Source organism: Podarcis bocagei, assembly GCF_964188305.1.
Source record: "Podarcis bocagei genome assembly, chromosome: 17".
Classification (NCBI taxonomy): Eukaryota; Metazoa; Chordata; class Lepidosauria; order Squamata; family Lacertidae; genus Podarcis; species Podarcis bocagei.
Window position 1 is genome coordinate 1,635,139 of NC_138143.1, and position 12,775 is coordinate 1,647,913.

The following is a 12,775-nucleotide window of genomic DNA, read 5'->3' on the forward strand; positions in this document are numbered from 1 at the left end:
CACCTAAAGTAGCACCTCTGCCTTTTCCTGGAAGGGATAATCTGTCTTTAACAGGTGTGACAGGAAGAAATTCAACAGGCAAAACCTTTCCAGTAGAGGAAAAGCTGTTCTTGTGGCAACATACCTGTTGCACTTCTGTCTATCACAGAGTTGTTATAGGCAAATAAGCCCCCTCCCTAACCAATTTTGCAGGATAGGGAGCTTCTTGCAGTGTAATATGGGTGGATATGTGTGCTTTTTCTCAAAAAGTGAAGAGGGCATTTTCACGTTAGAGTCAGGCTTTGAATAATAGTGCATGTGGCAGCCAAACACTGACACAACACACAATTTCTATTAAGTAAAGTGTCACATCTTCCAGCATGGAATATGTTCATTCTAATTCCAAAAACAGACAATTTCGCAGATGGGTGATATTTGGTGTGGAGGGAAATGTACTCTGCACATGCTCAGAGGTACTTTTATTATTGTTCCTTATGTTTCAGGTGTGAGCTGGGGCATTTAAACAGGTGCCAGTTTTGAATCCAGGGTAAAGCTCTGATCAGCAGCACTGCTCTATGCTAGGGTTGCCAGATGCCAGAGAGGACAGAGCTCCTGCATCTTTAACACCTCCTGAAATTTCCTCTTCTGCACAATTATTAGAAATTTTGGAAAGCCCTGTCCTCCCTACTGTATCTGCAGGAGAGTCTCTGCTAGTCTCCCTTCTCTAAAATGCAGCAAAATGTGGCTGTAGATGTGAACTGAAAAGAATGTTACTTGTGAGGAACGTTGACATAAGAGGAGGCAGCATGTGGCAATCCAGGAGGTGTTGATGTGCTGTCTTCTCCCTGAGGGTGGTGCCTAATGCTTCCATAATGTGTTAGAAGGTATAAAACTACCCGCAGTGAAGACTCTTTAGAGCAGGAGAGTGGATTGCAATTTGATAATGGAGTCTAGGTTAGAGGGTAGGGTTGCCAACTGACCTGACCTGCTTCTCTGCCTTTAAAAGCAAATTGATCTGGAGGAAATGGTAGGCCTTGCAATTCATAACATGGAGCTAAACATCACTGCTGGCTAATGCCTCACGTTAAGCTGCTGTTTGACGGTGTAATTACCGTGGCAGTTTGAAAAGCTGGCAACTCCAGTTGAGACAGCATATTGAAAAAAATGTTATAGTGACTGTCTTGACATCTTTGCTGCAGGGAGAAAATGTAATGAAGAAGGACAAGGGTAGGCTACAACATCTTGTTTCATTGCATGGGATTGTTGCTTGCAGTTTTCACACAGATAAAGCATCACAGAACATTGTTATATTTAGAGGTGGGGCTTGGACAATTCAGAGAGGTGGTGCTCTGTATTTCAGGAGAGTTCTTCAAAGGCAACCCATTCAATTAAGCAGAACTACATAGTAAAATCTTTTTCTGGACTGTACCACATTACACTGCAGCTGGGTTGTGTGTGTGTGTGTTTTGAATGCACCCCTGTTAAAAGAAACCAGGCTCTCTGCAGGGGTTAAACTGAACAGTTATAAGAGGGTGGTTTTCCATGTGCGGGGAGAGATCATTCAGACATTTGACCCCATCTGTATCTTGAAGTGCTGCAGTCCTGGAAATGCACCACTTGATTCTGCAGGTGTGGAGTGTTGTGTGGTTGGCAGCAGTGTTGCATGGAGGTTGTGCTTTGCCAATGTGTTCCACCTGGAGTTGCCAGGTGTTTTGGGGCTCAGTGGGCAGAGCCTGGAAATGAAAGGGTGGTCCTGGCAGTTCAGGTTGTACCTGGAGCTTCAGGTGTGGAAACTGATGGGCATAGAGCAAATAAACGAAAGCTCTCCAGCCAAGCAAAAAATGCCACATCCCCTCGATTCTGCCCCCCCTCTCTCTGCTGCTTCCTCCTTCCCTTGGAGATCCTGAGAAGAAGATTTGAATCTGCAGGTTCAGATCCACCCCTGAGACCCAGCAGACAGTCACACAGCACTTGGCTTCTTCCCCACAAAATACTGAGAAATGTAATGTGCCAAGGGGGGCTGGGAATTGTAGCTCTGTGAGGGGTAAACTACACTTCCCTGCTTTGGGGGAAGCCATGTGCTCTGACTGCATGGTCTCGATGTGACACTAGTCCTGTTGATGTGGGAGGCAGTTCCTCTGCAAAAAGAAGCTGCCTCAGATTTGTAAGTTTGGGTAACAGATACTTCACCTCAAGAAGACACCCGTCTATCTATATGTCTAAATGCACCATCTCCTTCCTGGATGGGATGGATTTCTGGCCAGGATGTGGGGAATTAGTGGAGCACCGAGATGTGCTCCTCTGTTGTGTGGGCAGCAGGCACACCAAGGTGCAGCAGAGCAGAGAGGAAATCTGGTTTGCAGCAATGCAGAGACAAGGTCCAGTCTACGGGAAAGCAGATCAGTGCTAGCACGGTGGATTTGAGTACCCGTACAAGACTGCAGGGACAGTGTGGTGCATTGCAGAGGGCAATGGTTTTAGCAAGCAGAAGTCAGAAGCAAAAGGCAGCTATATTATCAGGTTTTGTACAGTAAAACTCTATCAAGGTAGATGCTGGGGGAGTTGCTTTGCAGTCTAATTCCTCCTCTGATTTTGCTGCAGAATTGCAAGGAGCAAGATGTGCATCCAATGACTATTTCATGATAAGCAGTGCTGCTTGTTAGCAGTGTAGAATGCAGTGCCCTGCAGTAAGAAATAAATTTTCTTATCAAAGAACTAGGAGCTGTTAGCTAAAATGAATTTTACAGGTGCAACCAGAAATTCTTGCTTTGTGAACATTTGTTGGAACAGGTGGATAACAAGCCAGGGAGGGAAAGAACAAAGCAGAAGGCTGGAGAAGGTGTGGTGAGCATTTTCACTGTTTTCCTGTTTTCATTTGTACTATTGTGATCATCATCATTGCCTTTTAAACAACCATCTTAAGGTGATACATGAGAAATATTTATTTATTTTTAAACCACCCTTCACCCATAGATCACAACATAAAAATGCAATATAAAACCACATATTACATCATAAAAACAAGAACAACCCCCCCAAAACCAAAAAACCCCTTCACCACACCCTCACAAACACATTTTAAAAAGGTATAAGATATTAATCGATGGGATGCGGGTGGCGCTGTGGGTTAAACCACAGAGCCTAGGGCTTGCAGATCAGAAGGTTGGTGGTTCAAATCCCTGCGACGGGGTGAGCTCCCGTTGCTCGGTCCCTGCTCCTGCCAATCTAGCAGTTCGAAAGCATGTCAAAATGCAAGTAGATAAATAGGTACCGCTCTGGCGGGAAGGTAAATGGCGTTTCCGTGCGCTGCTCTGGTTCGCCAAAAGTGGCTTAGTCATGCTGGCCACATGACCCGGAAGCTGTACACCGGCTCCCTCAGCCAGTAAAGCAAGATGAGAGCCGCAACCCCAGAGTCGGTCACGACTGGACCTAATGGTCAGGGGTCCCTTTACCTTTAAGATATTAATCAGCCAAAGGCCTGGTTGAAGAGGAATGTTTTCATCTGGCTCCTAAAGGTACATAATGAAGACGTCAGCTGAACCTCCCTGGGGAGAACGTTCCACAAATGGGGGCCACCGCAGAAAAGGCCCCTTCTCGTGTTGCTCCTCTCGTGGAGGAGGCGCAGGAAGAAGGGCCTCAGAGGATGATCTCAGGGTCTGGGTCGGTTCATATGGGGAGAGGCGGTCCTTGAGGTATTGCAGTCCTGAGCCGTTTAGGGCTTTATAGGTCAAAACCAGCACTTTGAATTGGACCCGGAAACTACTGGGCAGCCAGTGCAATCAGGCTAGGATTGGTGATGTATAGATATGCTCTAACCATCTTCCCCCGGTGGGCAACCTGGCCACCAAATTCTGCACCAGCTGAAGTTTCTGAACCATCTTCAAAAGGTTTTTAAAGATTATTAAAAGCAGTTAATTTTAAAGTGCCCTTACATCTTCTTCTTAAAGAAGCCCACTTTGTTCCTTTCAGTGATATGTGCATGTGTGGCTACACTCTGCACATGTTCAGAAACACTCAGCCTGACAAACCTTTTTTTTTTTTGAAAACTGGAGTGGGCATTCATTGGAAGACTAGGGCTACATGGGTGTTGTCTGCACTTGGCCCTTGGGACTGGGCCCAGGCCGCACCTCACACTGGTCCCGCTTTCCCTCCTTCTTTAATGGCTTTGCCTGCCTGGAATAGATCCTTGGAAGTCTGATCATGCATTTTGCTTGCCCTGTGGGAGGACAGAAAGATGTGTGGGTAGAAACCAGCCTACTGTACAAAGGTAAAATCCACATGACTTTCTCTTCCAACTTTTGCCTCCCAGAATGGAATGTGGCTCCCAGAAGAAAATGTGGCCCTTGGGGTGAAAAGTCCCCTCACCTCTAGGCAACTAGTAAGCATGTTCCAGTGTAGTTTTCCATGCACATTTAGCAGGCAAATGTTGCTGTGTTGTTTGTCAGGCATCAGAACAGACTCCATCCACACAACTTGAGGCAGTGTGCAATGGAATGGCTGTAACCCAAGCAGCATACAGTGGTCCTTTGGGTTACAGACGCTTCAGGTTACACACTCCACTAACCCAGAAATAGTACCTCGGGTTAAGAACTTTGCTTCAGGATGAGAACAGAAATCACGCAGTGGCGGCAGCAGGAGGCCCCGTTAGCTAAAGTGGTGCTTCAAGTTAAGAACAGTTTCAGGTGAAGAACGGACCTCCGGAACGAATTAAGTTCTTAACCTGAGGTACCACTGTACAATCATGGAATTGTAGAATTGGAAGGTACCCCCTGCAATGCAAGAATCTTTTTGCCCAATGTGGAGCTTGACCACATCACCCTGAGATTAAGAATCTACCAACTGAGCTGTACACATTTTGGGGGCTTTTGAGGGTTTGAGTTGGATAATACAGAATAGGAGCCTGTAAGAACATGTTGCAGTCATGCAGCAGAAGCTGTCCTCTTGCAATGCAGATGGTATGCGTGTTTGCAAGGTGACTGCTGCGCCAAAGATGCAGCACTGTGTAACAAAGCAGTCTGCTATGTTCTGTAAGCAAATAGCATCCTATCCAGCAGGGCTGCATCCTGCAGCAGAAGAATAGGGTCCTGCCTCCTGGAGGGTAAACCCAAAATTTCAATGCAGGGCTTTGCATAAATTGAAGGCGTCAGGAATGCAGTGCAGGCTACCATAGGATTTTGCAGTTTTCTTGAGGAGTCCGGAAACAGGTGATTTGGAATGGTGCAGGATTTTGCAGCCTACCTGTGAAATGCTTTTTCAGAAAGCTGTTGCCATCTGCCCTCCTGAGAGACCCATTAACATTCTAAAAACTGCAGCGAAAACAGCTCACGTCCCCTTGCTAGCTGTTTTCGCTGCAGTTTTTAGCAAGAGACTCTCCGTCGGGCAGATTTCAGTAGCTTTCGGGGGGAGTGATTCATAAGTAGGCTGAAAAATCGTGAAGGGAGACGAGGTCGCGTTTTGTACAGAAAAGTGCATCTACGGAAGAAACACGCATCCGTAGCACCGCAGGCTGCAGTCTCCCGAAGGTTCACACGTTCTTTCTCCCCAAGCGCAGTTTTCCATTGCTGCAGAGAGATCGGGGAAGGGAATGCGGATTTATTTAGCAGAGACAGCTGCACTCTTCGACACGCAGACTTTAGTTGCAGTGCGTACGTGTGTGTATGCTTCCGTATGGATGAGTTTGGGGTGGTGGCTGCTGTTTTGCGATGCGGAAAAGTCTGAGTTTTAGGATGCAACCATCGTTGGCCGGGGGAGAGAAAGGGATTTTGGTGCAGAGTTCGATGCTAAGAAGGGACCATTGTTGTTCCAAGGCAGTGTGCTTTGCAAATGCCCTGCCAGGCCTTCCTTTCCACCGATTGCTGGCCTTTAGCTTGGGAGTTCTGCAGCCGCTCGGGCTCCAGAATAGCTCGCGAGGGAGATGGTCTCGCACCGCGGGGGGAGGGAAGGAATGCCCTAGGCAGGATCTTGTGATCCGCAGAGAGGAAGCGCTCCGGCGCTCAGCTCCTCTCGCGGTGCGCACGGCTGAAGCATCCTCGTCTCTCATCCGACTGAGTCAGGAGGTTGCGGGGGCGCCTCAGAGATGTTCCAGTCACAGAATGGAGCGGGGGAGAGAAAAACGGTCCGGGATCGGAAGCTGGAGGAGGGCACGCCGTAGCATCGCAGCCCGGTCGAGAGGGGTAATCTCTCTCTGCCCCCTCCAAATAGCCGCTTCATAGGATTTAAACATAATCTTTGCGCCTAGGGGATCCCGGAAGGGGAGCGGGGCATAGTTCACTTCGCTGCCCCTCGACTCAGAGAAGCCTAGGGAACAATGGTCAGAGTTCCCTGCAAAGAGGCTGTGAAAGCACTACGGGAGTTGTAACTCTCTGAGGGGAATAGGGTGGGGTGGTCTCCCCACTCTCGTCGCTTCTAACACTCCCGTCGCCAGGACACTCTGGCGGAAGCCCAGGCTGCTTAGAAATGGTGTGGCGCTGCTTTAAACATGCAGCGCGGAAGCAGAGCCATATCTGGGCTCCCTCGCGCCCTTGGCGAGGAGATGTGGGGCGCACAGGCCGCTAGCCACTCCGAGCCAGAGTGGAGAGGGTTTGTTATGCCCCCCCCCGGAGCCTGTGCCCTTGGTGGGGGCCCGCATAGCCAACCCCTAGGTCTGCCCTGTGCGGAAGTTGGGAGTCAGAGGAGAAAGGCGCAAAGGGTGCTGCGGGTGCAGGAGTCGGCTCTCTCTCTCCCTGTGAAGAGAAAAGGGCCTGGTGTTGCGGGCGGGGGAGAAGGGCAGGGGCACTTGAGAGTTGGCGCAGGCAGGTTTTTTTCTCCAGCAGTGCCCTGTGATCCGGAAGGGGGGTGGCTCCTGGGTTGTCCCTGGCTCTAATTGCAGAGTAGGGTGTTGCTGAGCCAGAAAAAGGGGCATTTATCGGGGCAGAATTCAGCCAGAAAGAGGGAGGTCAAATAGGACTGACTGGAACATGCCTCCCCCTGCAAAAAAGGGGGTGGGGGTGGGAGGGAGCCCAATGTGTGCCCTAGAAAGCAGCCCAGAATCATCTGCCGGGTGTCTGAGTCTAGTTGTAAAGGGAGGCAGACAGTTTGAGAATCTCTGGTCTCATGATTTGAGAGGAAGAAGGGTCATGAGATTCGCAGCCCAATTCTGAGAGGAATGATGCCTGGGCGTTTTGGTGGGCTACCTGTTCCCAAACTGGGAAGGCAAAGCTCGACTTGGTGAATTGAGGGAGTCAGGGACTCCTAGGTTCTCCTCTAACTGTGCTGGAAATATGGGGTTTAGGGCAGGCTTTGCCAACATGGTGCCCTCCAGCCATTTGGGGCTAAACCCCCCACCTGCCATAGCCATGGGCACGCTGACTGGCGAGCAGCTACAGTGCCAAACCACTGCAAGTGGGCAAAGGTTGGTCTGCGGGGCTGGAATGAGCAGAGGGTGGGGAGACCATTCATTCTGACCCTGCTGGGCACTAGAGCTGCACAACCGTTGCCGAAGATCCCCGGGGATGACAAGTTCCAGTAGCATTGTCAGGGAATGCTTTCAGGTGCGCTCATGCTTGGACGATGTGCAAGCCCCTCTGCTGGGTCCTGGCTTTCCCCTTCTAAGCTGTGGGTCTGCAGCCGGGCTCCCTCGCTGCTGCTGCTGCTGCTGCGTCTTTCAGTTTGCGCCGTCCTGTCCCTGCTGGGCATTTGGTCGCTGAGAGGAGACTGAGCTGTAAACGGAGGGGAAAGCTTCTTATTTTTAGCTGCTGTGTGTCTAGATTCCCTCAGAGCTGGAAGCAGAATTCCAAAGGTCTTGCTGCCCTGCCTGCCTGCCCTGGCCATTTCCCACGAGCCTGAATGTTTGTGTGTGGGCACGAGGGGGCGCCATATTACAAGAACTGCATTTGCTGAAAGGGGATTAGAATGGGCTGCAAAATGGACCCCAAAGCCCTGGCCCTGACCAGCTGTGATTGTGCCTGTGGGTTAACTGCCTTTGCAGCCATTGATGGCCTCAGTAGGAGGCCAGGAGAGACAAAAGGAAATATTTCTTCACAGAACATGTAACTAGCCTGTGGAATTCACTACCACTAGGTGTGGTGGATTTCACTACCACAAGCCTCTAGGTTAGGTGGCTGTAAAATAATATTTAACAGAGTCCTGGTTTTAAAATATGCACACTGCAAAGTCCTGTGGTACCTTAAAGACCAGCCTATTATAGCATCAGTTTTTGTGGACTAAAGGACACCGCCAGTGGATTTAGTCACCCAAGCTGATGAGAACATAGGAGAGAGTCCGGCACCCTCTTCTCACAGTGGCCAACCAAGTGCCTCTGCAAAGCCTGCCAGCAGGACTTGAGTTCTCTCCTGACATTCAATTCTCAGCAGCTGGTACTGTATATAGCGGTGGACTGGCTCTGACTGTGAGGGTAGAAAATACCCTTTGTGGCTCTTCATGATTCCACATTAAAGACATTTGTGATGGCTAACTCTGGAAACAGTGGCAATGGAAGGTCCGTCGGTGGCTGTTTGCCTTGATGGCTGCATGGACCTTCCATGTACACAGGCAGTCAATCCTTGAGTCCGGTCAGGGAATGAACCTCCGTTTCATGCATTGTTTGTGAAAGTTCAGTGGCATCGCTGACTGCTTTTGGAAACAGAAGGGTTGTGAACTTCTATGAGGCTTGTGTGAATGTCCTGGTGGATTCATGAGCCCCATGTTAATGAGTGGAAGGCGGACCACCATTTTAAAATTACTATTATTATCATTAGATTTCTTATCCACCAGCAGGCCCCAGGTCGCAGCAGTAGAGAACACAGTATTAAAACCAGCTGGAAACAAATTATAACCATGACTAGAGTGGGTGCTAAAAATATATGTACCTAGAGTGTCAAATTTTGATTTTCCACTGCAGGCAGCAAAATACCAAGAGTTGTGGGGAGATTGGAGCCTGCCAAAATTTGAACAACCACACTTTACACAGCAGTTAAATAAATAAATAAATAAATAAATAAACAACAGCAATATGGGAAGTGGGAGGAGGAAGGGAGAGTTTCATTTCCCCAGGAACAAAATACTGAGCTTTGATGATGTGACGTCCCCATGCCAGGAGCACTGCGGGGAGAGAATACGTCTGGTTCCTTGGTGACAGATGACTAAGTACTGCACATTTAGTGCACCCAACCATCTTTACATTCTGGAAGGCCGTGATGCGTTTTGGAAGAGATGGAGGCCGTCTTCCATAGGTTTCTTTGGGTAGGAACCAATCTCGAAGATAGAGGGATTCTGTTTTAAATGTCAGTAATACAATAAAGCAGCGCAGAGCAGGCAGGAATGATTGTGCTCAGAAAAGATGCTGACCAAGGCTGGAATATTCTTTAACAGCAGATAGCCACACACATTCATGCTCCATCCTTGCTCAAATTCAATTTCCAGGGTCAGGATTGTACTAAGCCGTCCTGTCAGCACAAGGATTACCACTGGGCAGCAGGATTTCCCCTTCTCTTCCAGCTGTCTGTGCCTTGAGTCCACTCCAGATCTGCTCTAGAGGGTTGGAGGGAACCCCTAGACTAGATTTAGGCTGTGTGAAGGGGGGGGGGGCTTCCATTGTGCTGCAGAAATCCTTTTGCTGACAGAACTACTTCACATTGCATATCACCCCAGGACTTCTGTTCTCTCCAGTTCAAGGCAGGGAGAAACCTGTGGTTCTGCAGAGGCTTTTGGTCTCCAGCCTCCGCCATCCCAGATCATTGGGCATGCTGACTGATGGGAGTTGGGGATCTAGCAGCATCTGGAGGACCACAGGGGCCCCACCTCCGAGGAAGCGGGTCTTGTGCTTTGAACTGGATCAATACTTTTTGGCTTCATAGGCCTAGCTCGGATCCAGCCCTGTTGTACTGTGGCTGTGGTGTGGCTATGCAGACAAGATTAGAATTGTAGAATCGTAGAGTTGGAAGGGACTATGAGGATTGTCTAGTCCAACCCGTGGGACTCGAACCCACGACCCCAAGACTAAGAGTCTCCTGCTCTACCAACTGAGCTGAATGTGGTATTTTGCTTACTGCCAGAGACATTAACAATGCCTTTCTTCTTCTAGGGCAAAATATTTCAAGGGGAAGAAGCTTCATGGGGAGGTGGACATCAAAGTTGAGCAGGTAAGCCAGTGTCCAGTGTGGGGGGCTCAAGCGCCAAAAGCCTTATGGGCTCAGGCTGGAAGCTGGTGAGGACTCTCCACAGGCTCTGACAAGAAGAGGGATGTGCGCCATCTTGGCACCTGGGACCGGCAGGCGGAGTGGAGCGGTTGACTTGGCTTTGCTTGCTATCATTGGCCTGGCCTTGGCTAACAGGATGGTGTATTCTGTTTGCTGTGGTTGTAGCTCCTCCATCTTGAGCTGGAAAGCACATTTGTCTAGACCCAGAAGCAGCACCCACCTTTGGGTACCTATGGCAGCCCTCGACCTGCAGCCTGGTCCACTGCTGGCCCCTGCTCTACCAGCCCCACCCCAGCTGGTGCTTCAGTCAGTGATGGGTGGCTCGGTCCGGGAGCTGCCATTTTAAATCTCCACAATGTCCTCAAGGTAGCATCTTTTGTGGCATTGTGGGAAATATAAATGGTTGCCTCTTGGTGTTGCAGCTGATCCAGAGCACTCCTTGGGGCCAACCAAGGGTGCCAACGTGACTAATATATGGGTGGGCCAGCTAAGCCCCACCCTGCATAATTGTTCACGTGATGTGCACACACATCATTTGAATGGCAATGCACATCAAATTTGGGCCTCCCCCAGCTCCCTATGGGGCCAACTGATCTAAGAGCAGAACTCCTCAAACCTGTGGTCCTGTTTGTGACCCCAGACTGACACTAGTCACTTGCATGCACATCGCCAAAATTTGTCACTGAGGAAGCTCACATTTTAAACCCTGAAGACACCATGTGTGTCTGCAGTTGGCAATAGGTGAGCACGCTGCCCGTTTATGAAAGAAGCTCCGGCCTCATCCTGACCCTCTCTGTCCTCCCTGGGGGAGGCAAAGTTGCCGTTCATTGTTCACTCTCTTCCCCCCGGCCTGAGGCTGAGCCCAGGGCAAGGTCCTGAGGCGGCTTTTGTGGCTGAGCCACTGGCGCAAACCTCTGCCTGACTCAGAAATAATGGACGCAACAACCACAGTGAGAGCAGGAAGTGAAACTCAGGGCTGATGGTTTAGGTCAGCAGTTTCCAAGAAGTCTTACTTTCTGAGAATCCTTTTAACATGACTTTGTCTCCCCCTTTTTTTATTTCAAAGGGGAAACAAACAAGCAGACTCACACATACAAAAACACACAACATGCAACGGAAAGCAGACCTATGTAAACCCCTATAAGAAAAGTGTTCAGCTCAAACAATTGTGCATCATATTCTGAATCTCTTCTGAAGATTGATAGATGCATTGGCATTTAATTGTTGGTTTGTTGTTGGAGGAACCTCTGTGCATTATGGTGAAGCCTGTTGTGTTTTGGGTGCACACTGAGTTCATGCAGGGCGGTTGCTTAGGTCTTGGTTTACCCATGTGAATTGAGAATGAGCCTTGCAATGGGGGAGGCGGAATTCAGGCTGGTTGGAGCGGCTTTCTTCTTTTACTTGAAGCCCAAAGTCTACTGACCTTGTGCAAAATGCACATACACCATTTATTCATTAATTTTAAAATGGGCTTCTTTTAACTGCTGTGATGTGAAATTGTGCTTTTCCCCCTTGGACCAGGCATGGTTTTTTTTAGCTAATACCCAGGGCCGTCTTTAGCAGATGCGGCACAGGGGTGCAAATATCCACCCAGCGCACCCAAATTACCACAGATAGTGGGGGGATGGCGAAGCTGTGCACTGCCAGCCATCGGGAGGGCAACTCTCCCCCATGCCGCTGCGGGAGAGCAATATGGCAGCTGGTGGGTGTGCAGGGAAAGCGGAGGCTGCCGGCAAAGCCGCGCAGCTCCCCCACTTGCTGGGGTGCCCCTGAGAGACGCACCACTAATCCCTATGGGAAAGATGGCTCTGCTAATACCAGTCCAATGCCCTTGAGTGAGGGGTGTGGTAGCTTTTGGGTTCTATATATTCTGTTGTAGCTGCACTGGATGAGTGTACACAGAAAGGCAGTCTAAAAACATTTATAAATAAATAAAATTCCTGATCTTCTTACTGAAGAGATTCTTGAAAGGACCACGGGGTTTCCTGGGACTTAAGTCAGCACACAAAACCATTCCGGTTGCGAACCTGCGAACTGTCCTGCCTATGTCTTTCAGGCTTTCTGTGTATCCCTGGTCCCTCCATAGAGTCAGGAGGGGGGCTGCTGACTGTACTGTCTGTGCTGCTTGGTCCATGACTAGGTCTTGTGGGTGTCTCCTGCAGGCAGAGTTCTCCGATCTCAACCTGGTGGCTCATGCCAATGGCAACTTCTCCGTTGACATGGAGGTGATACGCAACGGTGTTAAGGTAGTCAGGTAAGTGGCAGTGCCTGTCCTTCGGTGGCTCATTCAGCTTGTTTTGACTCAGGTGCCCAAGTGTTTTCTCTGCTCATGTTTCAAGGCACTTCCACACAGTGGGTATTTTAGAGTGGGATCCAATCCCACACAGCAAATAAAGGTTGGTGGTCTCTCATCTAATCTCCCTGCAAACAATTCAGGATGAATGCTCCTTAAATATCGAATGTCACCTAATCTCCATGTAAACAAAGCAGGATGAATGCTTACAAATCAGGTCATCTGGAAGCACCCTTGGAAGCGCTTTCCTTTCTAAGATGAGGCAAACGTGTATCTTGAGCTTTTCACACCTTGATCTACCCACACGTACTTGTTATCCCTGAGAAAC

The 12,775-nt window shown here is 49.3% G+C and overlaps 1 protein-coding gene and 1 long non-coding RNA gene across 3 annotated transcripts in view; one reads left to right on the forward strand and one right to left on the reverse strand.

Moving 5' to 3' along the window:
• Positions 1-12,775, reverse strand: part of LOC308577352 — a 210,648-nt gene that overhangs the window by 56,417 nt on the left and 141,456 nt on the right. The gene's annotated exons all lie outside the window — the stretch shown is intronic.
• Positions 1-12,775, forward strand: part of SYN1 (synapsin I) — an 88,079-nt gene that overhangs the window by 14,258 nt on the left and 61,046 nt on the right. For both annotated transcript variants that reach the window (XM_081177375.1, XM_081177376.1), the window contains exons 2-3: positions 10,040-10,097; positions 12,317-12,408. In XM_081177375.1, the coding sequence (XP_081033501.1) occupies positions 10,040-10,097; positions 12,317-12,408 (150 nt within the window). The remainder of the gene's footprint in view (positions 1-10,039; positions 10,098-12,316; positions 12,409-12,775) is intronic.